The sequence below is a fragment of the Lonchura striata genome, chromosome 2, assembly GCF_046129695.1.
Source record: "Lonchura striata isolate bLonStr1 chromosome 2, bLonStr1.mat, whole genome shotgun sequence".
Lineage (NCBI taxonomy): Eukaryota > Metazoa > Chordata > Aves > Passeriformes > Estrildidae > Lonchura > Lonchura striata.
The window spans coordinates 71,433,937-71,461,850 of record NC_134604.1 but is presented as its reverse complement, the minus strand read 5'-3'; the positions used below and the strand labels follow the sequence as shown (position 1 = coordinate 71,461,850).

The 27,914-nt window shown below is 38.0% G+C and overlaps 1 protein-coding gene across 1 annotated transcript in view; it reads right to left on the bottom strand.

The window, feature by feature from the left end:
* The window catches only part of MICU2 (mitochondrial calcium uptake 2), a gene marked incomplete at its 5' end in the record, with an annotated part of 133,880 nt that overhangs the window by 32,628 nt on the left and 73,338 nt on the right, over nucleotides 1-27,914 (bottom strand). The window contains 3 exons of the mRNA XM_021539938.3: nucleotides 303-350; nucleotides 5,005-5,080; nucleotides 5,193-5,224. Coding sequence (XP_021395613.2) covers nucleotides 303-350; nucleotides 5,005-5,080; nucleotides 5,193-5,224 — 156 coding nt within the window. The remainder of the gene's footprint in view (nucleotides 1-302; nucleotides 351-5,004; nucleotides 5,081-5,192; nucleotides 5,225-27,914) is intronic.

The following is a 27,914-nucleotide window of genomic DNA, read 5'->3' as shown; positions in this document are numbered from 1 at the left end:
CCATCCAGTTCTTCTCCTTATTATGTGATTCTGTAACCAATGTCTCCTCCCTCTCAAAGGATTTCAAAGACTTTTCTGATCCCATGGTGCAGGAAGTACCATAATTTTTGAAGTATTGCTATGGGCCAATGATGATACTGATGTCCATTTATATTTATGCATTGTCACTCTATATACAATAATTTTTTATGTTTTACCATAATGCAGAAATTTAGAAGCTAAAAATATTAGAAGAAAAGTTCCTGGTAAAGTGTTAGTAGCTGAGTATTTGTGCCTATATATTTTAAATATATAATACTTACTCGTAAGAATTGTCAGCAAAAACAGATACTCTGCATAAGATATCAACCCTGAAAAAAAACATTTAAAAATTACTTGTGGAAAACCCCAAAAACTTACAGCAAAATTTGAATGATCAAATCTTACAAATATAAGAAATGTAGTTTGACATAGTATTAAATATGTACATTAAAGTAAGCCAAGTTATTGTTATTATTTAATACATTTTTCACTTCTGTTTTTAGTACTCTGAACGTATGATTCCCTAACCCCAGACACATCAGTGTTCATGTCTAACCAAGAAAGTAAGGTTTATTTGGTATTAACAAAAGGCCTACACTAAATCTTTGGATTCTCACTGAAAACATTCAATGTTTATATAAAAGGTAAATAAATTAAATGTGCTTTGTCACATTTAGTACCTGGGAGGAGAACTACTCTAACATTACCCTGAAGGATCAAAGTCCTCCATCCTTTGGCAGTCTCGCAAAAGGCGGAGAATAGCTTCCCTCTAATTCTCAAGGGAACATGGCAACACGCAAAGCTGCCAAGCTGCTAGATTGTGCTGATAGTACTGCTGGGCCCTGTGCCAAGAGGAGGCTTCTTATTTTTTTTTTAAATAGGAACATGTCCTTTCTACAAGGTGAAAGTATTTCCCCCCCTTTTGAAGGAAAATTCCAGTGTTTTCTTTTGAAATACCGCCTTAAGTGAAAAGCCTGAACAAACACAAAGATGTGATAGTGTCAAAATAGAGCGTGCAAGCTAAAGATAGAGAGTGCAGAATGAAGGTGGCTAAACAACAGAATCTGAACCATCTGCCCTGCAATAATGTTTGGGGAAAAAAATGTAAAGGGCTTTTTTATAAATCACTTTTCAAAATAACTGAGCTACTTTTAACTTGTGAGCTAAACATTGTATAATGCTGAAGCTGCTTAAAATAATGAAGTTCAAACATGCCTATCTCTGCAAAGATAAACTATTTTTGTAATTTATATTTAGTTAATTGATAGATAAGGAGCCCACTTAAGCTTCAGTGATAAACAATTAACTTCTGATAAATTACTATGCAGAAGCAACAGCATTTGTATTTGACCTCAGATAGTAACTTAACACTTTTAAGTACCAGAGCTCAGAAATATTAAATTGCTAAATGCAAGAGTCTCAAAATACAAGAACAAGTCTAAGCTAAAGGGAAGTCTAATGCTGATCTTATTGCCAACACACTCTGGTTCCATAGCTCAGCTTTCCTCTCCATCAAAATAAAACTATTTACCCTATTATCCTACATGAATCGTGTTAATCAGCACAATACCACAATCATACAATACACTGTGGAAATAAAAAAATATTTTCATCTCAAAGACTAAGTCCTGCTTACAAGTTTTAGCATTTCTGTCATTGCAAGAATGCAAATTATTAATTTCACTGCTGTAAAACTTGGAATTGTATTCTTAGATGAAACATCTAGGTTTTCTACAAGTTCGAAATCAAATAAATACAAAAAGAACTCCTGTCCCATTTTTTTAGCTTATATGCCTAAGACAAGATTAAAAAAAAAAAAAAAGATAGAAACAAATAGGTGGCAAAAAGAATCAAGCAAATAGTGTGAAAAGCAGTGATCAAGATTCCTAATTTTGTTTTGTGCGTGACACAGCAAAAGAACGTTTAAGGGAAGAATATAAAGGAAGACAAGGAGGCAACTTCTCAGGTCTGTATAGAAAACACCTCCCAGTCAAGGACTGCAGTGGTGTCAGCACAAAAGACCCCTGACTGAAAATGTAACCACCAAGCAACGAAGGATGGCATTGCTGGGCAAGGAGAAGTGGGAGTCTGCCCCTCAGCTGTCTTGAGATGCTCTGCATGGCATAGTCTAAGGAAAACCTTAGACTATAAAGCTGAAGACAAGTGGTTCATGCTAGGTAAAACATAACACTGAGAGGCCAATGTAGGCATGCAAAATAAGAGATGAGACAATCAAAGAAGCTGTGGAAAAAAACATGTTTATCAAAGCTTTTGAAAGGATATTAACATGGCAGATTATGTTGTCAAAATCTGAGGAAAAAAAAGTTGTAATAATTGAGATATAAAATACTGAGCCCCTGGGAGTTTGGGGCTTTATAGATAGACAGGGTTCATTATACTATATAAAATATTGCAGAAAGAATGTGCAAAATTTTTACAGAGATGGTAAGATGTGACTAAAAGATCAATTTGAAGACAACACCTTACTGACTGGCTCAAGGGATAAGCACCTGAATTAAAGAGGACTGGAAAGAGCAGCTTTGAAAGAAATGGCAGGAGTTTTCATCATCTTACTATAATCTAACTGAAAAGTTGCTATAGTGAAATTGGTAAAAAGGTATATATAATAAAAATATGTAGAAATACTCTGGATTATTTTTTGACACTTGACTCAATGCTTTACAGAAAATTCATGGCCTGCCTGATATTTTCTGGAAGACTGATTGCACAAAAATAATTTATCGTAAGAATTTTAAATTTGTGGACTAATTTCCATTAAAAAACTTACTTTAATTCTATTGTCCTTTTACTACATGCAGTGAGTGGCTAACTTACCTCATACATAATGTAAATGAAATATTTTGGTAATTTCATTTTTTATTCTACAGTAATCATTACAAATGTGCTCAAATTAAAAGATGTAACACAGCAGATTTAAAAACCCAAAATAAGACAACCAATTGCAAATTAAATTCATATCCAAGCATAATTTAAAAGATAAATGCTTCACACACTGTTGAATGACTCAGCATACTTGCAGCCAAGAACGTGAAATGTGCTTTGGCAAAATACTGTCATTTTCTAAAGCTAAAGGAACCTTCTCCTACCCTCCCTAGAAATATCTGTCCTCAAACTTACTAACAACTGCTGATAGTACAATATTCTTAATGCTGAATAAATCATAAGTGTACCTACAAAATATGACACAAATTTTAAAACTGCCCACTAGAAGGCAGGATCCCCTAGCATTACATTTTACAAACCAGACTGATGGCAGTTTTCTGTCTCCTTGACATTTAAATAACAATTTGAAGGTAGTTAAAATAACATCAGCTAAACAGTTGGACAGGGGTAGATTCATTATTCTGGTACTTGTAAAGGCATAAATATTTTCATTTTTAAACTGTGATAATAATGCATCTCTAAGCAAAAGCATCAAAGTCACTAAACAGGCATCATGACCAAAAATCGTAAAAACTCTGAGTGTTGTGGGGACATATGGATGTCTGCGCTGAATGTTTCTGCATCATCTCAAACTCCTACCTGGCCTTTGAAGGACAGAGATTCAAACACACAGAGTTAAGCAAGGGTAGATCTTTGCCAGAATGCAGAAGACACCAAATCTGAGTGTACCACTCAGCCCGCTTTGTGCCAAGCACTCAGCTGGGAGAGGTGCAGTAAGAGAAAGCTGCATTGATTTGCTGTTTTCAGTTTCTCTTTGTGGATTCCTGTTTTTCCCAGGCAGCATTCTCTCGGGATTTGCATTGTCCATCATGAGAAAAAGAAAGTCTCTAAAGAGAGAGAATATCCAAAAATTCAAGACTGAGAATACTTTAAGCAAAATCCTGGGAAAGCACGTGATGATTGGAAAAGGCACAGAAAAGGCAGGAATGTTTAGTACAAAATCCAGTCTCTCCCAGGATAGGGAAAAATTGTTAATTTGTTCAGAGACGTTTCAGGGCTTTTGGGGTATGCTGGGGCTTTCAGGAGCAGACTGATGAGCAAGGCACCCAGCTGGAGACCCTTGCAGGTCTGCAAGGATGCAAAAAATGAACTGCAGGCAGAAGAGGCTGTGAGACCGAAGGGTAGGTGAAATGCTGCAGGCTGAGATTGAGGACTGCTCTCTTGGCACAAGCTTCCAGCCGTGTCTGAGGATCTGCTGTGCATGGAGAGAGCACGGCTCATGCCTGCCAAAGAACTGCAGCAGTGCAATAGCAGCTTTTTTTCTAGAAACATCCACAGAATAAGGGATTCAGGCTGAACTGTATGATACAGAAAGTTTGTGAATAGGCGCTGTCAGTCTTTCTTATTAGTTTGGGAATTTTGGTCTTTTGTCACTGTGAAATGTTAATTGCTCATCTATTTGGTTTTCTTGATCCTCTTGTTTGTTTTCTCTCTTCAATTAATTTATGTTAATGAGATGTTTATTTGGTGTTCTTTAATCCCCCGTTGTTACACTAACAATATCCCCACTCTTAGTTTTCTCTTTATGTAGTCCAATATAAAGTGAAAATGCTGGGTGAAAAGAAAACAAAGCACATCAACACTGTGAAGGGTCACAGAGCTCCCAAAGAAGGAGAAATAAGTTCAACTGCTCTTGGAATCAGGGATACCACTTAATGTAACTAGGTACAAGTTTCAGTTTTATTCATAGTTTCCACACATTTAAGTTATATAGAGGAAGTCAGGTTATTAACAAAAAGTCTTAAAAGTCCATTTTGTGTTCAAGTCATCCCTTTAGCCCTTTCCTCTTCCAAGTAGACTTTTCAGTTCCTTTCATGTCTCCTCCTGCACCTGAGAAGGCTTTCCATTCCCAGCCTCTTTACTCTTTCTTGTATAACTGAGAGATTTGCCAAGGAGGCAGCTACTGGCTAGATGAGGATGAAATAAAATCTATGAAAACCTCTTTAAAAATACATTCAGCTCATACCATATAATAAGATAAAAAGCAAGACGTATTTTTCAGTATCAAAAGCTCATTACCTTTATCACCAAGCTCTCTAAAAAAGGTTGGTCCTGGTTTAGCTTTGGCAACATACAGCAGTGCAGCATCGACCTCCTTTAAAGACACAAACAAGAAAATATAAAGCCAGTTTTGGAAGAGACTTAATCACTTCAGTAACAGAAAGAATGCAAGTTCTTTTGAAGAAGGAAAGGAACATTTTGCTTACCTTTTTTGTCAGTTTCTTGGCTGAGGCTTTGCCTATAATAAAAAAAAATCCATCATTCAATAACAAACTGACTTTGAACTTTGATCAGGTTCTGTGGCATTTCTTCAGATTTTTATGGGAAAATGCTAAGTAATGTGAAACAGAGTATTTCGCAACAGACAGTTTGTTTCTAATTCCCATAATGATCATGAAAGGACAAGATTTAAAAATAATAGGAGCAGGCTGTTTAAATGTTCTCTCAGCCTAGATTAAAGCACAGCCTGCTTTCATATCGATGACCAACTCACTAGTATGACTTTGCATACTGTGAGCTACAAACGTCGCGCAGATTCCAAAGCTACACCATACAGCAAGAAACAGCTGTAGTATTTACAAAGGGATTTCTATGCACACATGATAGTCGTTGAAGTGCAGGCTGAGTATGTGAAAGCTAAGAAATACTCAAAAAACCAAAAAAACCAAAAAACCCCCAAAAATTAAGCAGAAGCAAATTGAACAACTCTACTTTCTGAAAGAGCATCAAGATGAAAATCATGCAAACTTCTAAGTGTTTCTCAGCAGGTTCAAGTGTATACACTCAAATAGGGGCACCACTGGCAGTATAGGTTATGATCCTGTGTAAATCACACGTTTAAGGAGCTGCAATGTATCTGTACGTATGTATGTAGCTCAAATAGATCAAGAGTGGAACATTCCAGCTAGTTAGGCAGGGATCACAGAAACCCTATGGTCATGGGCCTGCAGGAGCTGTGCATGTCCCTTCTCAGTCTATCTCCTCAGCACTTCTCATACAGTTCTCCAAACCCTGTTGTCCTTCACTCTTACCTCTCTCAGCCCATCATGCTCTTCCTTCATCACCTTTTCCTCTGGATTTCAGCCAGCCATTCCCTCCTATTTATTCACACTGAGTAAGCACAAACGGAGCCACTTGGATGTGCTCTGTGGACTGGTGCCTCTGCATGCAGCAGCCTGCTTTGCTCCATGCTTGATCTCCAAGGCTACTTTGCTACTTCACAGGCATTTTGCATCCAAAGGGTCACCAGCACAGCACCACTATCTGGAAATGGGCATGATGGAGGCAGCCTGATGGGCATCTGTCAACAAACATCTGCCAAGCATTTTCACAGGCCCATAATTTGGCCAGACAGAGTGCTTTGTCAGTAAAATAGTGAATTTCCACAGTGCTGGCCAATGGCACGCCCAGCTGCAAGGGGTCTCCACTGGCAACTTGTGGCTTGGAACATCTCAACCAGCAATAGCTCATTTTTCAGCACAGGCAAACCAGTACCCTGGCCTCTGCTCCCTCAACTAGCAGTAACAGTTTTGCTGATAAATTCCACTCCTCACATCCCCTCCCCCAAATCAGCCTAAGGCAGACACCTGGCACATAACATTTCAACACAAATGTTTAAGTTTGACAAAAGTTATAAGCAACTAAAATTAGGGTTTTAATACTGGAGTGTTGAGTGACCCCAGCAACAGGTGTTGCCAGTACCACCTGTTACTGTGGATGAATACATTTTTGTGCAATGCCTATACATACATTTACACCCATATACACACACATATATAAAGCTCCATAGGTAGATACCTTTTAAGTATAACAACACATGAAATCTTCTGCTTTGCCTTATTTGAGACAAAAGAAGCAAGACTGATAACGGACTGGGAGAAGCAGCAACAACAGCTACATCCAGTGAGGCTGAGTCCTGAGCAGTGTGGTATAACACCACAGTCGCATCTAACACCAGTCCCTGCTGCAGAACATTTTCATGAATGGCTGACTAGGAAATTAAGTGATTTAGATCTCAACTTTGAAATGTCACTGCTTGAAACGTACAGCACATTTCAATGTGAAACTGAGCTTAAGCTGGTTTTTTGGCCCTGGCAGACCCACCTAGAGAGCAGCCTTACGGAAGGGAATGAGTCAGGGTGTAGGTCTGCAAAAAACAGTACCTGAAAGAAAAAAGGGAAAACCATCCTGCAATATTTCTCATTGTACTCCATTCATTTGATTCTTCTGGTGATCCCAAGAACATCACATCTGGATCAGCACCTGCTACCACAGCAGTGCAGTGGGGAGTAGCCTTTTGCCAGCATTGAGGAGGATGGTGAAAGGAGACAAGCTGAACTCTGCGGGCTGGAACAGCAAAGGCATGGATAAGTGATGCAAGGTAAGGAGAGAGCACTGGGAGCTACAACTGAGACAAAAGTTGGCCAGGTTTGTGAGGCTGTACAATTGAGTCTGTGTTTCTCTTTGTGTTGCATTCAGCACAACAATGCTGAAACTCTTCACCTATGTGGTTTTGGGAACAACATATCCTCACTGAGAATTACCAGATATTGATAAAAATTAAGAAAGGGAAGGGAAGTCTATTATAGATGTACAGACTCTTTTCCCAGCCAACACTTAAAACTGCAACTGCCTAGAGCTCACAGAAATGGCTGTGGCAGTCATCAACATCTGCCCTCTTACATCCAGCCACAGTCACCCTCCAGAGGATATTTAAGATGCTGACATGTTGACCTCTTTCAGAGGTGAAAAGACAGTAACAACAAAGATAGAGAGATGCTTATGCTACCCTCACATGGGGGAAAGGACTGGTAGAGCAAATGAAGTCTTTGCTGAGTGGCAGAAGAGGGAGAGAAGAGTCATAATCACCCCAGGACGTGGTGAGAGGCAGCACCAGGTGGGTCAGAACCGGTCCTTGCAGCAACTGGATGAGAGGCAGCTGCCACAGTAAGACAGGAAAAAAGGAAGGAGAGAAAGGAACAGATTGAGAGAGAAACAAAGAGATTTCTACTTTTCAAAGCAGTAAACACAGCAAAGTAATAAATATGGAGTCTTTTAATGGTTCTCTTCTCACATGGGCAGATGTCGCCAAGCATGTGTACTGGAGGATAGGAATCTTATGGAAAAAACACCCTGACACTAGAGACAGTAGTGTTATCTTTCATATAGGGAGTAAGACATTAGAATACAATCTTACAATAATATAATAATTTAAACTGTAAAATTAGTTTCCTCCAATTATTTTAATGCTTTCTAAGAATTATATACAATTTTATTTTATTGTTATTGTCACCATATAAAATCATGTGTGAAGACTCAAATCTCTGTTTTCACTAGGAAACATACTTCTTGAATGCAAATTTAGCTCTTGGTGCTTATTTTCTCAATTTATTTACTTCTTAACAGTGAAAACCCTTTAAATACGAACAAGGAAAGCTCTATTAATATCAAATGTACAGCCCTCTGAGGAATCAGATCTTTTAAGAACTTGTCTAAAATAATTAGGAGAAGGTTAACTCTTCTCTGCAGAAGATGCACTGCAAAGGTTTGAACAGTTTTCTTACCCAGCTTGTACACTGAAGAAAAAAGTGCCTCTTTTTTCCTATGAATTAAACATTGATGCTATCATTCCTCACACATGACTACAAATATATCAGGATCTAAGTGTCTCTCTGAAGACTACAGGCAATAGATGCAATTATTAAGGACTATTTAATCTAATAAGTAAAAGATCGGCATGATTCAATTTTCTTTCATTTTATTCTTTTACTTTAATAGATTCTTCCTAATTGGAAAATTAATGACACAGTACCAAACTTGTTTGTAGTAGTTAGAGTATTACTTTCATATGAAAAAAGAAACTTGGAATTTTTATTGTTTTGAACTTGATTAAATAAGAACAATTTTTTTTTTTTTTTAGTTTTTTTTTTTCTTTTTTCCTACAGACCTGCCACAATTATTATGGAATGCTGGTTTAAAGGACAGTGAGTATTTTCAAGAGTCTCTACATATTTTACAGATGCAATCATCTAATTTTTACCACCTACAGCATATCCATGAAACAATGGCATACAGAGGCACTTCTCATGGACAAAAAGTTATTTTAGGTTTTTTAGTTGTATGAATACCGAGTCTACTTATAAACACAAAAGTTCTGTGCTGGTAGCCAAGAAAGTTAGTTGACAACTATAATTAAGAAAACACTGCCAGGAGCAGCTCCATCAGTCTTCATTTGCCCAAGGCAAACCTGGGTATTTTGTCACGTTTCTGGAAACAGAAGTGTTTCCATCATCTATCGTTTCTTTACACTAAGATGTAGAAAGGACCTGACATCAATATTAGGATTACTGTTAGGAAAAGGCTGAATTAAACAAGGCTGGACTTGCACACACAGTAACACCCTTTTACACCTGTAGAGCTAAGGAACGGCTTAGATCTGACAAAAGATGTTTAGATTCAAAGAATGAGTAAAATCACGAATATAAGCAACTCTAACAACAATAATCAAAGGACAAAGTTAAAGTAGTTACTACTATTTGTAAGAAAACATAATTTTACATGTCTTCAAGATTGCTTTATTTTTGTAAAAAGGTAATTGAACTTAAATTTTGAATTAATCTTTCTCCACAGCCTGAAATTCAAATGTGAACAGTATAAAATATATCTTTTCCTAGAAGAACAAACTCCTGTCCTTTTCATCAGTAAAGTCACTAAGATGGTTTGACCTAAATCTCTTTTTAGCTCCATTTCAAACAGACAAAATTACAAAAATAAAAGAAAAATTGACCTCCCAGCTTTTTAATTTTGGATGGCATTCATTTCTCTCTTTGCTGAATATTGACTTTGCAGGTTCAAGGTCATACTGAGGTACTATAAAACCATTTGGTTTTTTATGAAAAATTAGGATGAGAATAGCATTAAGTATATTCACAAATGAAACAAACTCTCATTTTGCAAAATGATGAGTGAAACAAACCTTTTAAATGGGATGGGTTTTCAGCACAATCCTAATTTGAGGATCAGGGCATTTTAAAAACCACACCCACTGTGTGCAGCTCATGCTGTGGCCTTTAGAGCAGAGCCCACCCTGCAGCCTTGCCTGCCATGGGAACGAGGATTTGCATTTCTTATAACTGGCTGCCAGCTTTCATGCAGGCTGAACTCTGAGAATCCTGTGCCAGCGAGCTGGGTTAGATAAGAATTGTGTATGTTGATTTCCTTGGGGAGATGCTGTTAAAATTTCTGTTTAAATTAGCCTGAAATAGAAGATCTTTGACATTCAGTAATTTGTATTTCATTCTTAGCCCTCTTAGATAATTTTAATGATAATGGACAAATATGTTATATTAACGAAGTGTGCCTTTTTTCACCTGCCTTATTTTTGTTCTCCTTCTTTGAAGCTCTTCTATGCATTTATAAAGTACTTACTGTTAATGAAACCAATAAAGAACAAAAAATTCAAGCTAGTAATTATTTCTTTAAGGCCTCCTTTTGAAATACTTGTGATATTGCAGATAAATGAAGGATAGCAAAAAACTTTAAGATTTTTGAAAGCATGACAAACCAAGTGATCAGATTGCTATGCTAGCTCCTGGCAAACCAATAGCTGAATAATAAATGAGCGAGCAATTTAAATGAACTAAGAATCTACTTCAGCTAAAAAGCTTTACAGAACTACTGCATTGCTTCATTGAAAAATAATTGATAAAAGTAATTTCAATCACATGAATTAGTAAATTGAACCACCTGAATTGAATTCAAGTATGCCCAGTGGAAAAGGCAGTTTACAATAATAGAAGCTTCTGCTATGCTTTACAAAACAAGCTTTGCATCTGTCCTTCCTTATTTAAAGCAATCGTTCCTCTGAGGAAACAAGAAATACAGAGGGCTGGGATGGGGCCAGCACTGGCAAATCTCTATTTCAGAAGAGCAGTTGCATCAGAGCATGTCAATACCAGGAGGTTTCTCAGTGAGTCAGGCAGCCGGGGGTAAAAAGGGTGGGATGCTGATGCAGGGAGGAAAAATCAAAGGATGTTTAGGAAACTGAAACAGACAAAAGAATTAAGCAAGTTTTCAAAACCTCTTAAAGAGACCATGGCACTGAGTCACCAGGAGTTCCAAAAATAACCAAAGACACTGGGGTAAAATCAGATGCTGTGGTGCCCACTACAGTGCTTGCAAACAGCTTAGTCCTCACTGGGATTACAGCAGGAGTCTGTGGGAAAGGCAAGGAGAGCAGGGGAACACCTTCTCCTTAGATACTATCCAGGGAAAGTGACATACTCCCAGATCCTCTCTCTTTCTAATAATGTATCCGAGCTGCAAGTAAGAAAAAGATGAGAATATGTTCAAACTGCCAAGCTTATCACAAGACCTGTACTGCAAGGACATACAGGATACAGTCACTTCTCCCAAACAACTGCAGCAGTCTCACAGGCCTGTACGGGCAGCCCTGCAAAGGGAGCACATGAAGCCAGCTAAGACTTCACATGAAACACACAAGCAGCAAGAAGCCCAGCAGAGAGCACAATTGCAGCTGAGCATTTCCCCAGCAGGAGAGGCTGCCAGTCCTCTGGACAGGCAGAGCTCAGCATTGGAGGAGCATCTGGGGGAAAAAATATGTCATGTGAAATGCAAGTTATCAAACTCCCAAATAAGCACCTCATGCTTGGTTCTTCTGGCCTCATTTAGATGTCTTAAAATTAGGTGCCTAAATCTAAGTTAGTGATCTCTGTGGTGCTTTGCTGTAACTATGATGGTGTGAGGACATACACAGAAAAAGGTTTATAATTAACTCTGAAATCTGCTGCTCCTATTTCAGATCTGAGGAAGAGCTCATATGCCCAAAAGCTTGTCTAATTTTTCTAACTTAGAGCAACTGGTCTAATAAAAGATATTCTGTCTTTCTGCAAACTTCATCCTGACTAATGACCTTAGGCTGCCTTTATTGTCAAGGGAGAGAAACAGACAGGGAAAGGACAATTTACTCCAGGTTGAGACAGGTGTCCAATCCAGGTCTTGCACTTATCTGTTTCCTTCCTTTAAAGAAATGCTACAATTAATTCCTCTGACCTGACATTCAGCTTTTATATATGTGAGTTGAGTGAATCCTTTTGCATGCAACCAGATAACTCACACTGTGACTGCTTTCTATATTTGTTACATCTGTAATCTGTTTTTTTCCCAACTTCCTATCTAGCAGCCCAATGTTAGCTGTGCTAAGGGCATGTATTCTCTGTTTTAATAAGAACTTGATCAGATGCAAAGACAAAGTTTACTACAGTTCAAGAGATGGAATGGCTGCATAATTGCAGCAATATAGTCTTATAAAGAACAACTAAGATTACCTGGAAGAAGCTGTATCCATTATTCATATTTCTGAAACCAGAAGGGTGGAGAACAATTCCTCCAATGTACAGAGAACACTATGGAGTTCAGACTTTTGGGATTGATGGCATTTCCTGACTGCACAAAACCATGGTCCTTCCCACAAAGAGCAGGCAAGCAGAGCCACAACTCCTAAAAAATCCTGTTAAAACGTTTAAGACTGTAGTCAGTCTTATCTAGCAAAGAGAACAGTATAAGCTAGACCACGCCTTCAAGAAGAGTCAATTAAGGAACTTTGATCCAACTCTGAAATAAAGAAGATGTAATTTGTGAATCACCATTCTCTTTAAGACATCATCTCGTATTGTCAACAACACCTAGCTTTTAAATACTACAGGATCAGAGCACATGTTAGATTACTAACATCAGCTGAAGGTAAACTATTATGATAGCCTCCTAGCACTAGAGGTTTAATTCTGTTCCTCTCCTAGGCAGTATTAGAAGTCATCTCTCGCCATCTACTTTATGGCTAGAGAAGACTATTATAGAAGAGCAAATAAAGAGGTGCATAGACAACAACAGTGAAATGACACAGTTAAAAATCTGCATACACAACTTGAGCAAATTGTATCTTAATTATAAGCAGACATTAATTTGGATTCAGAATGAAAATGTGTGCAAATCACCCTACAATCAAAATGAAGAAAAGGTCAACATCTTAACAGAGCCAGACACTGATTCTTATCTCACTATGCAAAACTTGATTTAAGCTTATGTGCTCAATATAAAGGCCCCATTACCACAGTAGCAATAACTCCTTTTGTCTCACTCAGCTACTTCCTTTACAATATGTATTCTGAAGATCTTCCCTCTCATGACAGAGTCACAGAATCACGAGGTTGGAAGAGACCTCTAAGATCATCAAGTCCAACCTATGCCCTAACACCTCAACTAGACCATAGCACACCAAGTGCCATGTGCAGTCTTCTTTTAAACACATCCAGAGATGGTGATTCCACCACCTCCCTGGGAAGACAATTCCAGTACTTTATTATTCTTTTGGTGAAAAATGTTTTCCTAATATCCAACCTATACCTTCCCTGACGCAGCTTGAGACTGTGTCCTCTTGTTCTGTCAGTTGCTGCCCAGTGGAAGAGACCGACCCCCACCTGACTACAACCTCCCTTCAGGAAGCTGTAGAGAGCAATAAGGTCACTCCTAAGCCTCCTCTTCTAGAGGCTGAACAACCCCAGCTCCCTCAAACATTCCTCATAGGGCTTGTGCTCCAAGCCTTTCACCTACCTTGTTGTCCTCCTCTGGACAAGCTCAAGCATCTCAACGTCCTTCCTAAACTGAGGGGCCAGAAATGGACACAGTGCTCAAGATGTGGTCTCACCAGTACCGAGTACAGGGGAAGAATGACCTCCCTGCTCCTGCTGGTCACACAATTCCTAATGCAGGCCAGAATGATGAACTGTTACTTTTCACATGCATCTTACAAAATGCAAACCCCCCACCACCATAACCAGTTAAAAACTAAGCACAAGAATATTAAAGATTGCTTATTACAAATTGGGTTCTCTTGCTGGCAAACATAACTGAGGTGCTACATGGAGAATTCATCCATTGTGTAGGAATGTATCATCAGGATAAAGCTACCGTACTAACCCTGGCATAAGAAAAAACATGCCATCTTTTCCACCTTTTCCCTCTAATGCAATTTATCCCCTAAGCACGAACTGCAAATCATTTCAAACTGTGTCAAATGATATGAAGTAACTGTATGGTTTATTACTCTTTGATATGTACTGAATATTCCAACATGAAAGAATTACAGATAACAATGCCGGAAATAACCACGTGGGTCAATCACTTTGTCCTATTGCTTCCAACAGACTTTGGCTCATGCAGTATCTCATCAGTTTAGGTGCACACAAATACATGTTCACACATTTAAAAGATAGTATAAATACTAAAATTAGTTTATAAAATGGCCTCAAGTTGCACAAGGGGAGGTTCAGACAGGAATTTTTTTTTTATTGAAATGGTCGTCAAGCATTGGAACAGGCTGCCCAGGAAAGTTGTGGAGGCACCATCCCTGCAAGTACTTAAAAGACATGTGAATGTGTTGCTTAGGGACATGGTTTAGTGGTGGACTCTGGTGGACTCCATTAGGTTAGGTTAATGGTTGGACTTGATGACTTTAAAAATCTTTTTTAACCTTAATGATTCTATGATTTCATCATTTGGCTTCAAAAGACAACAGAATCACTAAGGTTGGTAAAGATCTCTAAGATCATTGAGTCTAGCCACTAATGCAGCACTGCCAGACCCACCAGTAAACTGTGTCCCCAGGTGCCTCACTCACAAGTCTTTTGATCACTTCCAGGGATGGTGACTTCGCTGCTTTTCTGGGCAGCCTGTTCTGATGTTTGACCACCCATTCACAGAAGAATTTTTCCCTAGTACCCAGCCTAAACCTTCCTTGGTGCAATTTGAGGCCATTTCCTCTTGTTCTGTCACTTGTTGCCTGGGAGAAGAGCCTGATCCCCACATGGCTACACCCTCTTTTCAGGCAGCTGTAGAGAGTATTGAGATCCCACCAAGCCTCCTTTTCTCCAGGCTGAACCCCCAGCTCCCTCAGCTGCTCCTCACAGGAATTGTGCTCCAGACCCTTCCCCAGCTCCGCTGCCCCTCTCTGGACACGCTCCAGCCCCTCAATGTCTTTCTTGCAGTGAGGGGCCCAGAACTGAACACAGGGTTGGAGGTGTGGCCTCAGCAGTGCTGAGCACAGGGGGACGGTCACTGCCCTGCTCCTGCTGGCCACACCAGAGCTGACCCAGGCCAGGATGCCATCGGCCTTCTTGGCCACCTGGGCACACCCTGGCTCATGTTCAGCTGCTGTTGTCCAGCACCCCCAGGTCCTTTTCCACCAGGCAGCTTCCCAGCCACTGCCCCCAGCCTGCAGCTCTGCCTGTGGTTGTTGTGACCCCAGGGCAGGACCTGGCACTTGGCCTTGCTGAACATCTGCAATTGGTCCTGGCCCTTCGATCCAGCCTGTCCAGGTCCCTCTGCAGGCCCTTCCTGCCCTCCAGCAGATCAACACTTCCACCCAGCTTGGTGTCATCTGCAAACTGACTGAGAGTGAACTTGATCCCCTCATCCAGATCATCAACAAGGATATACTGAGCCCTGGGGAACACCACTTTGTGACCAGCCCCCAGCTGGATATAACTCCATTCCCTACCATGCCCTGGGCTTGGCCATCCAGACAGCTTTTTACCCAGTGAACAGTGCACCCACCCAAGCCATGAGCAGCCAGCTTCTCCAGGAGAATGCTGAGGGAAACACTGTTAAGTCTTTTTCAAAGTCAAGGTAGAAAACATCCATAGCCTTTCCCTCATCCACTGGGCAGGTCAAAAATTGCTGAAATGAATTCAACTCCTTTGTTTATGAAATAGTTTTTTCTTAAACTTATTCATCCAAGCACAAACTTCAGGATACTGCTGATATTGCTTATTCCTAAATCTAGTGATTTACTAATGAAGTAATTAAAAATTTTAAAATTAAAACTGGAAATATTTGTATTTATTAATGGTATCAGTATGAAAAATGCACTGGTAATTCTCTTCAGATATAGGATATTTATTGTGCTTGTGTCCAAGCAGTAAATAGCTGACATATCAGTGCATCTAGGCAATTTAAATTACTGCAGTGGGTAAGCAACCAGGAGCATTGACATTTCACATAAATTGCATGGGTTCTCAAGAGTACTGTAAATATAAATATCTACTTAGATCCAGTATATATAGAAGCTCACTTTTTTTTACTGGTTTTCCTGTTTCACCCTATCACATATCAAAATTATTTACACCATCATTAATGCTTTCTCTTTTGTTATGTTTTGTATTTTTAAAATAAGATTTACTTCCACTACAGCAAAATGCAGTAAAAGGTCTTAGAAATATTGCCAAAAATATTAAAAGAGGTGACAGCTGATTAGAAAAGTATAATGGAATTTTACTAGAAATATCAATTTGGGAAACTGTCATTCATCACATTATAGCTCTCCCTAGTCATATCTTTAGAAGAAAAAAAAAAAAGAGAGAGAGAAAGAGGTAGCTGATGTTTCTCTATACTGCTATTGCAAAAACTGGAAATCTCAACAGCAGGATGTCTGATTTCTATTGATGCACTATTCTAATGGTGGTGGTAATCATGTTTCATTCTCCTAGTATCTTGTCCTTCCATCAAATGTCTAGAAATTGAGGCCTTCAGGGCTGCTTTACATCCCCCACAGAGCAAATACATATGTTTGAACATCTTGTTGTTCTTATTTCCTTCCCAATGATAACATTCTAGGGAATACATTAAAAAAAGCATCTTTTTGGTGATTTTGAAAAATGGTCACAGGACTTTCTGAGAAGCTTGCGGGAAAACCCATGAAGTGGGATTTCCCTATGGTTAAGGGAAATTACCTCATTCACAGAATAGTTGAAGCTGGAAGGGAGCTCTGAAGGTTATTGCAGTAACTACAATGTCCTTATTTTCTCATGATGACAAATGGAAAAAGCTCAAACAAAGGTCAGTCGGGATCTGTTGCGCAAGACCATGTTCAATTTGGTCTAGCATATTCTTGCAGACAGTTGTTTCTAGAAGGGTACAAGACATCTCTCTAATTTAATACAGTCACCTGACCAATCCTTCGAAAAAGAACATAATTTATGTGCTTTTGTAACATACACTAACACCAAAAACATGCAATAGTTGGTAGGTTTCATAGGCAGTCTTTGGTTTTTGCCCCCTTGCTTATACTAAGGGCAACAACATTCTCATGCAGTGAAGGTTGTAGCCTGGCTTCAATTCTCACTGACAACTTACAATATAGCATTTTTCCCTTATTTGTTGAGGTATAAGAATAGTTAGCACTGGATTTAACAGTGAATTGGGGCATTTTACTGAGAGGAAACAATTCTATATTGGTAATTTCATTAATGTGAAATGTGTGTTTAAGCTCAAGTCCTGGGACATTCAGTCTTACTGTCCAGAGCACAATAAACACCTAAGATTCAAACCCTTATTATGCTTTTCTTCCAGAACAAAAGTCCCATTCATGAACATGGAATTCACAGTGACTAGATGTCCAAGGGTGTTGCTTTTGAGTTTAGAGAACAATTACTTTGCAAAATTACTTTGCAATTTATAATTGTAAATAATAATTATATAGATTCTGTTTGGGAATGAAAGGATTAAGCAAACACCCACTAGATGGTGTTCAATTACTGCATGGGGGGACTGGGCTAGTTACACCTCCTATTCACCTCTGCAGCAGATTCTTCTTGAAAAAACATCAAATACATTTGTATTAGAGGACAAAAACATGATGAAATAATTCTCTTAATTATCTACCATCTGTGTTGACTGTCAATAAGAGGAATTTCGAAAAGATATGGCAAATATAAGCAAAAGAAAGCACACAAGGTTGTTTTGGGTCCACTTGCTACTAGTCAACAGTTTTACATCAAAAACCTCGTATTTTTGCAATTGATGATATTATCTGTGTGTTCTCCACCTTCTCAAATTCTGCTGACATCATCATTCAATGCTGACATTGAAAGACAAGGGTTCATAAGCACCAAAGAAACACATCCATTTTGCAATTAGCATTATTAGAAGGATGGACTGAATTATTGGATGCATACCCTAGGAAAACCTAATGCATCACTTTCTTTTTCAACAGAAGCTAATTGCAACTATATCCATAATATTAGTGAATCAGCTTAAGGAAGGAAAGGAAAAAAAAGAAAATAATAAAACTGCTGTTTTAAGGGAAGAGTCTTTTGGCATAGGCCAGTATGGTTGCACTTCGGATGTTTTAGATTCCTGGGGATGACAAGGATGATAGTGATAAAGAGAATTGCTATTCAGAGCTGAATTAAGTTTATACTGTCATTGCAGAATTTCCAGAAGGAACTTTATCCTTTAGGGTACCTTAGGGCTTTCTAAGGCTCTGACTGCAACCATTTTAGTGCAGATGACATTATTTTTTCCAAGTGCCATTTTGGAAAGATAAGGACATTCTATTAGCCATGTTTAGGAGTTTCACATAGAAGACACTGTCTACTGCTTTGAGTATTTATTGATCCTGCACAGGCCTACTTCACTATTTCCACAGGCCTCCAGGTTCAAGCATTATTGCAATCTCTACTTTTTCTCTCCTTCTTCCTTCTCTTGTTTAATTGGAGTTCCTTTCAGTGGCTGATTTGCTTTCCTTCAGTTGATGGTCCACATCATTCTCACCTTTATCTTTAAATGAGCCTGGAGTTTCTTTCCACTTCTAAGATTAGCTCATTCTGTTATTAGCACACAGAAAATCTCCAAGCAAAAAAGTAACAGCCCCTGCTGAGTCTGACTTGTTTATACACCATTAACATCTGCCACATAGCAATTAACAGATGTTTGGAAAGCTTTCCTACAGCAGGGGCTCCAAGGGTATGTAAATGATAACAGGATGCTCCTGTTTTTTAAGCTATGAAAGGTTTAACCTATTTTTGCCATGCAAAAAGCTCAGTGAAGAGATTCTGTTAGGTTTTATAAGTTTCTCAGAACAGCAGAGTGAAGACAGTTACATAAAACTAATTTGAAACATTGCCTTTATTCAGTAGACAAGATGGTAATGGAAAGAGGAGCAGGATCATGAAAAGTCTGAGAACTCCCCTAAGACTGAAAAGAACTGAAGATAAGAGAAATCATAGATGAGCTTAAAAACAGGTGTTAGTCATATCTTATTACACTGATCAAAACAGCTTGGTAAATTTGCAATTTAGAAAAAAATTAATACTGCTAATAGTATGCTTAAAAATTACTGACATGATGTTCATCAGCCTTCTATAGCAGTAGAAACAAAAAGTCTTGTGCACCAACAAGAGTACCTCCAGTACACTAAAGAATGAACTTTGCAGACAGAATAAGAGAAGAAAAGACAAGCCAACACTTGACCCTTTGACTTCAAATTCCTCACAAAATAAAGAAAAAAATCTGTCAGAAAGAAAAAAAAATCTAGACAAAGAAGATCACGAGTTTCTTTCAAAAAATAAGTTATTTTCTAGAATTTTCTTATTTTCCCAGAAAAAACTTTTCTCTCCCTGAATTCAAATAATCTGATGAAGCAAACCTCTGAAACACATTTGGCTTTACCCTGCCTTTTATTTTACAGTCAGATTTTTTTAAGAATTCTGACCATATTAAACACCAGAGGAAACATTGTAACAGACCAAGACAGAAATAGAACAAAAATATTCATTCAGCACATATAATTAAAAAGGCAAATCTAAATGCAGAAATATACTTTACATCAAAATTCCCTCTAATGTCTCATTTAACTTGCAGCAGCCCTCAGTATACTGGGCTTCTGTGTCCACCACTTTCAATTATCCTTGTGTTGTCTCTTTCCTGCCATTCTCAGCTTCTTTGACAATACTAATTTCTCCTCCAAGAGCAATTGTGGACTGAAAAAAATGAATAATTTCTTCCTTTCCCTAAGCAAAAGTGTACCTTACCTGGAGCCATTAAGCCCTTGACCGTACATGACTCCCTAAAGAGGCTGTTCTTTGCCAGATCTCTCTTTTTGTTTTAATCACTATACAAAGACTATGTCAAAAACTTCCTCACCTAAGCTAAGAATGCAGAAAATAATTTGCTCTACCCCAGTATCCTCAGCTTGGCAGTCTTCATTTAGAAGTTCCTGACTTCTATCCTCGTTCCATCCCTTAGACCACAGTGATTGCCAGTGCATTGTGCTGTGAGCCAGGAAAAAATGTCGGCTTTACACAGATAAATCAGACTCAAAAAAAGTCCGATTTAAAAGTATGGAATAAAGATACCTACGTGAAGCTGTGGAATGGATGGACTCATCCAGTCAGAGGAGATAAAAATAAACTCGGGCTTGTGAACCTAATAAGACCAGTGCTGAGTGGTAGCTTAATTATCCATAATGCATCACAGAGCTAAGGTTCAAAAGAAGAGAATTCACTATTTTAGGAAATGGGAAATTTGAGCATAAGAGCAAGAGGGTTTATAGAGACAGTGACTACTTTTAGGGTAGGGATATCAGCAGAGTTTTTAAGCAACAGAAAGATTGTGTCACTGTTCTCCAATATAACCAGTGGTTAAAAATGATGTTAAATTGACTATGTAAAAAATGTATGAGGCCTATATTTTAAGTTTGTTTTATTTTGAACTGCTGAAATAGGAGCTGACTTATAGAATATATATGATAAATTTTGAAACGCTTAGCTATGAAATGTTAAAGACAAATACTAAGCCATGTAGTATTCCACTAGTAGAGGATACAAATCCGTAAAAATAATATTACAAGCTATTACATGTTAACTTAGGTTAGCAGTGGCAATAGATATGGGTGTTCTTACAATGGTTTGACTAAGGAGAAATCCTTTCTCCTCTTTACAGAAATACTGGACATAAAGAATAGCGACTGTTATCTTGAAACGAGCATTTATTTTACCTGCAGAGGAGAGAGATTGAAATGACAAGTGAATCAAATTTAAAATGGGCTTTTTATAATTCTCACAGTTGGTACAAATGAAAAGCAAACAATGGAGAGCTCTCTTCTAGTGAAAGTGTAGAGTAATTTATGTAGCTCAGTGTACTTTTAAAATGACCATACTGGTTTAAAAGACCCTCTTACTTTTTCAGCAGTAGAGACTGCCTTTACCACTATACAGCTGACAAAAAATGTTTCTCCCTAGCAAATTCAAAGAAAGCCAGAGAAGCAGATGAAATTTTTGAGCATTACATTTTATAGTTTCTCCCAGGAAACTGACAGTGAAACAGAAGGAAGCTCCCACATTCTATGTCACCAATAAATCCACAGAAAAGAAATAAATGCTATTGGTAGGGTGCTAGTGACACACAAACACATGTACACCCCTTCCACAGAAGAAACAAAAATGAAAAAAAAATCCCAACATTTGGAGAGGAACAGAAAAGGAGAAAAATGCTCTGTGTACTGCAACTGGCAGTTTCCCTAGTGGGATATGTGACTTATTATGAGTTTGCCAATACCAATGCAGCAGCAAAATTTCACTGTCTCAGTAGTTCCAGAAGTATTGGCACAAAGGACATGCATTCAAGACTTGAAAAGAAGGCTGGCGCCTGGGAAAACGAGCTGCATCATTCTGAAGAATTCAAACATCAGTCCTTAAAGACAACTGGAATAAACTGAAAAACATCAAAAGGTAGCTGTCTTGGCCATGTCTTCTATTTAAATTCCTTGCAAGGAGCCCAATTTAAAATTTTTATCAAGCCAAGTATGATTGCAGCTCTTGGTAAAAAAAGTGGCTGGACACTGGCATTTTATGTATACTAATCATCTGAAAAAAGCAGCTAGAAAAACCAAGAATGGCCAGGTAGGATGGATTTGGACCTACTAGCAATGCTGAACTACTTTTTGTCTGGGAACAACCTAGAGAGGATTTGTTAGAAAATGTAGTATTTTTTTGGTAGCTGTGTCTGTAAAATCCTTTCACTTTCAGACTTGTCCAGGTCTGAGAGGAAACATATTTAAAAAAAGATGCAGCCAGCAGAATGACCAGGTGCTTGCCAGCAGTATGGATGATGGTGTGAGGACCTTAGCTCTCTGAGGGACTGGACAACAGTGGATGACTGTTTGATTTGATTACTAAGAATTGTCTTGTCTGCATTCTCCTCTGCAGTAACAAAGTTGGTAACCCAAGGGAGGCACTGCCATACAAGCAGCTGGCTCTAACAAGAACCTGTGTGTTTTACACATGGAAAAACGTCTTTGAACTCAGTATTTGCTTTTGTTTCAAACAGATGAGGAAGGCTACTGAGCACAATTGGTGCTATAACCCACTGCAGGTGCAAGGCTGGAGAGTGAAAAACAGAGCATAACCTGGCCAGTTTTTCATTTAGGGATTCAGTGCCAGTGTTTTCCAAACAGGGAGCAAAGGAACTTCTCAATGGTGCCTCTGGAGATACCAGCTGTTTGGTAAGTAAGGATAGCTTCTCTCACCTATCAAAGCAGGTTGCACACCTTGCCTGCTGCTACTGCCTAGAAGCAAAGTGATTGATACTCTATGGTTCTACCCTAGGCATTATTTAAAAATTCATAGAAGCAGGGGAAAAATAGTATTCTGTATCAAGGTTACTCAAAAAAGAATAAATCATATGACTAATAAAATAAAAATTCAGCATTGGCCTGAGGAAAAGCACGGAACCATCACTACCAAAAGAGTTGCAAACAACTGAAAATATGAGGCTAGAATGCATGCTAGATTTTGGCAGGAGTCTGACCTGCACTCCTGGCACCTGCTATCATCCATCAGTGGTCTGTAGATCCTCATCAGTTCCTAAATAACTGAATGCAAGCCAAGGAATTTTAAAACCAGACTGTACTTCTTAGGTATAAACCAATACCTGTCTGCATTGAGGACATATGTTGCAAGAAATTAAAATACACTTAAGAGTGAACAAATTAATTGAATCTGTTTTCATGCTACATCTGTTAAGACTTAATTGTCAGTTAAGCAGGATTTTTCAGAATTAATTAATTTCCACTGAATTATTAAAAAAATACTGAAGTAATCTGTCAGAAACTATTTGGAACCTGTGGGAGAACAAATCCCAAAGATATTTTCTGTGGTATGTTGACAGTATGTTATAAAAGTAGTTGAAACAGTGTGTGGTGTTCTAAAAAAATAAAAAAATCTTTAAAGATAGGAAAAATATTCAGAGACCAAGAATGATTGTATGAGCTCTTGAAATGTGCCCATATGTATTAAAAAAATGACTTCTCTGTTAGGTATTTCAAATATCACATTAGCATGTCACAAAAGTGGAATACTTGACTAAAGCACAAACTGTTGCAAGACTCCTGAAATTCTAAGGCAGATGATGTTTATACAACAAGCAGACTCCTGTTATTAATAACCAGATCTTTCCATTACTCGCACTACAAGTATTCTGTACGCGCACAATATATTTTCATTTGTTTCAGGGAATCTGTTTCCCATTCAGATGCCATTAAATAGCCAATAACTTTCACACTTTAAATAACCAAATCCTTCAAGATGTGCATTGAGACCACTTGCCTCTTGGTTACAACTTTGCTGAAGCCCGATTGCTTTTATTTTTTGGTACTATTTTTGTGCTGAGTTTTGTACTGAGTTTCTATAAATTGCTTTCATTCACTGAGAAGCTGTAATTTATCTTCTCATTCAACTGTTTTTCTGAAAGCTAAATAGCTATTAATGAGTTTTCAAATCCTCTTGCCCAAGTTTTTACCTAATCAGTAAGCGCTGCAGTCAATTGAGTAAGAACTCTCAATCTGCGTCTCTCTTCAGCCAGTCATCAACACCACAAAGGGAAAAATAGGAATCAATCACAACACAAGCTCGGTATAACCTTACTGCTGTCTCACACAGACATACCTGCAAACATACAAATGTAATTAATACAATGTCAGTATAAATTTAAGGATCAAAAATATATTTTCCTATGTAACGGTACAAGGAATGTATCTCAGGTACCTTCAACATGATTGAAGACAGATAAATAGAACTGGAGGGGAAAAAAAAGACACATTTTCCCTGTGAAATGATATGCTAAAACATGCTACTTTTTAAGTGATTTTGCTCCATGGCTTCCTTTCCTCCTGCTCTCCCATCTGACTGTGCACACTTCTTTCTGCTGCAGCCACAGGGCTACAGTGCTGGAAGCCAGCACCCATCAAACACTTCTGCTTTTAGTGCTGCTCTCCTTCAGCTCTTTTTTGGACTCTCAATCAAATACACTCTTCTGAAATATGGAAGCAAACAAATAAGTTGGTGCAAAGGTTAGTGGTTAATACATCAAAAAAGAAGTCTGACCAGCAGAGCAGATTTGAATGCTGCAGGAAGGAACACTGCATTTCTCCTCAGGAATCCCATCTTTGATTCTGTTGTGTAGTATCTTGTGATGCATCCATAATCAAAGTGGATTAGTGCTTATTTTGAGTTCACAACAAAACATATAGACATAATGGATATAAATACACATTATCAACATCACAGGAATTTCTGCCGTATTTCTAAACAAAGAACTATTTACCGTCAAATTAGTTTTTATATAAACATACAGCCTATGTACGTTAGTTATCAGAGTTAACATCTACTTGATGAGGACAAAAGAAAAAACAAAAAACTATCTTATTTAATTTAATTAATTGCCAACAACTGGCTAAGGCACAACATTAGAGCTAAACCAATATAGTATTTTATGCACAACACCTATTTTAATGTTCTGCTTGGACACATAAGAGAAAGTGAAAGTAAGTTACTTTGAAGACTTTGACAGGGTTGTGGTAGGATTTCCTAATGCTTTTTGGGTGATGAAAGATAGCTGAGGATAAAAAATCCACAGTATGGAAGACATTTTCAGCAATCAATGTTTATCTTTGTTTTTTCGTTCAGTTCCTTAACAGGAATAGTATTTTCCTTTAGTCACAACCCCACTTTAAGAAATGAGTAAGCAATGATGACTAAGAAGCTTTGGCTAGAAATGGCTGATTTTGTTTCATTTTCTAAAATTCAGAAGAGATTAATGACCTAAAACCATCATGTTATTTCTTTGGATTTATCTTCACTTTAGCTTTCATCTACTACTGGGTAAGGGGTCATCTTTGTCATGCATATTCAGCTTTCAGAGTTCTCTATGGTGTTTGGGGAATTTGAGCAATGACATATCTGTACTAAAAAAAACACTAAATGTATAGATAGAGAAAAAACAATTTCTTTGTTAATACATTAGAAATTGGAGAGAACTGAATTCAGTTCCCAGCTGTTTCAATGGCTCCCCATACACTTCAATCTCTACTTCCCATATAAAGCTTCTCCAATTAGGTAAGCTTCAATCTTATTCTTTGACTCTGAATCCTAGATTTTAGACCTGACACTGATGCATGACTCACATCAGTCTGATTAGCTATTGTGTATGAAATTCAGGTCAAAATGAAGACACCGAAGTACGGGCATCTGAACTTGTGCCAAAAGCAAAAAACTCAAGACCCAAAAATAAAAAGACTGACTCAGCTCATTCCAAAGTGCTCATCTAATGCTTGGTCCCTCTAACACCACTGACTGCATCAGCACTGACCTCAACTAAGGACAATGGAGAACTCAATTTTTTAGCCATCACAGCCTTGCACTGTGTCCTTTCCTCGGATTCCCTCACAGCCATGCCCATGCTGATGCTGTGACAGGAAGCCACATATCATATCAAGCCTGCAAACACAAAACAACTTTGCTCTGTGTTCCCACAGAAAGCTTAACCAACTTGAACAACCTCTCCAAGGGAACTTACAACACGCTAATCCTCACTGACAGATAGGACTCTGCCACAGAAATACTGCCTCTGGTACCTTGGTACTGTAGAACATAGGAAAATCTCTTTTATCACAGCTGAATGAATGAAGATGCTACAACACATTAGCTTGGACTGAGCAGATACAGAAGGATCAAGATTTTTATTTAGCAAGTGTCAATTGTTATCAGACAAGGTAACCTGAAGGTTTGTCTTCTACTTGGAAGAGGAACAGAATAATCTTTTCCAGAAAAAAAATGAACATAAGCACAGTTCAGATTCAATGCACTGCAATGTCTTAATTTTCTGGAGGACTCTTGCAGTCCTTTTCAAAAACTAATACAGATTTTCTTGTATGTTCTGCAACAGCACATCAGCGATGGTATTTCCATGGAGCTCTAACACACTATTAATTGTCTAATCTGGAATATGAGCCTAAGTATACACAACTGTTTAAGACCCAAATTTTACATGAAGGGTCTCTTGAAAATGCTCCTGCACTGCAATGAAAATTCAGTGCCAATCAGCAGAATTTTATCCTTCCCACTACAATGATCTTAAAAATGCTAGAATTTCTGATGCAACACAGCAAGTTTATATTATTTGTATTAGATATTACCAGACATTGTGAAGTAGTTTTACATCACAGTAAGAACAGAAATAGGGAACACTTTTTCACTAAACTATCATTGCATCAGGTATGATGATTTACATAAACATCCCACAGATTACCCAGAAGAACTTGGCTAGTTTTGCAATGGTTTGCCACACATCCCTGTGGTAACATAACTTTAACACAAGATTTCATGGCATATAGCCATGAATCCAAAACCCCCAATGGTGCATTTAGTATGCACTGAACTAATTGGTAAAAAAAAATGCTGTCATATCATTTTTGCACTGGCACAAATGCTGTGCCACACTACTACATCTCATTTACTGTTTGTCACTGTTTATAAAGAGGTGGCTGCTTCCTTTTATAAAATAACTAACAGCAATAGAACAAGGCACATATTTATAGAGTAACCTGGTGTTAGTAGCACCGCCTCTAAAAGCAAGCACATTTTTTTGGATGGTGTCTTTATTCCTTTACAGAACTTTTTGCTTTGTCAATATGCAGGACAAAAAGTCTGTCAGGAAATTCTGCATTCGTTATCAGCTCATTCTCCTTACATGACAGTACTGTAAATATTTTTCTTCATTATCACCTGACAGTAAATAACTTTGAAGGTGCAATTTAATTAACAGGAATGACAATATGTCACAACTTTTGCCTATTTTAAAGAAAATGAATAATACAGAAACCCATGCACCAGGAAACAAATGACCAGAGGTAGTGAACTAAGGTCTATCAGGCAGGGTTCAAGATCACTTAGGCTGGATGATAGTGGATATATTTGTAGTACAGTTCATCTGTTTTCTTATCTGGTAAAGCGTTCCATAATAAATCATAATTTATTGCATCTTTTGCAACCGTGTAAAAGGCCACACCTAAGATTTTTGCTTCAGTAATAAATTCCACCCAACTATGTACAGGAATTCACTTGGCAATCAGCACATAGCTAAAATACTTCGGTATTTTTCAATGCTAGCACCAACAATTCCTATGGTTTACACAACACCACATTTACTTTCTACTAAATTGACTATGTTTAAAAACTAACAGGAGATTTCAAAGTAATTCTCCAGTGACAACCACTCATGAGCAAAAAACCCTAAAGCTGACTGGCCAACATCTCCTGTTCTCAATTCATAACTGTTTCTCATCCCTCTTTTTGCTTGCCTTTTTCCCTTGTGGGAGTATTTATCTCTGAAAAGGGACAGATCAACCCCAGCAGTATTTCTTGACGTACACAACTGCTTATGAGGCTGGTCATGTGTTTCTGTAAAAAGTACAGCAGAAACAAAACTTCAGAATAGTCCTAAGTCTCCCACATCACTATAAACTATAAACAGCATCCAATTGGAAAACTTCAAGCAAATATTTATGAAGATTAATGGTTACCACTAGGGTGTTTGAGATATTGCCAAGAGATTTGGTTTTTTTTACTTATTAGCAATTAATCAAAAATAGGTAGAAAATAACCAAATTATTATACCTTGAAGTTCAGCATTGTAAGACTCACCATGTGTATGCAGGATCACATGTTAAAATTGCATATAATTATGCAGTAAGTGAAGGGCTTTCTAGGGTAAGTGGTGTCATACCTTTCTCCTTTCTA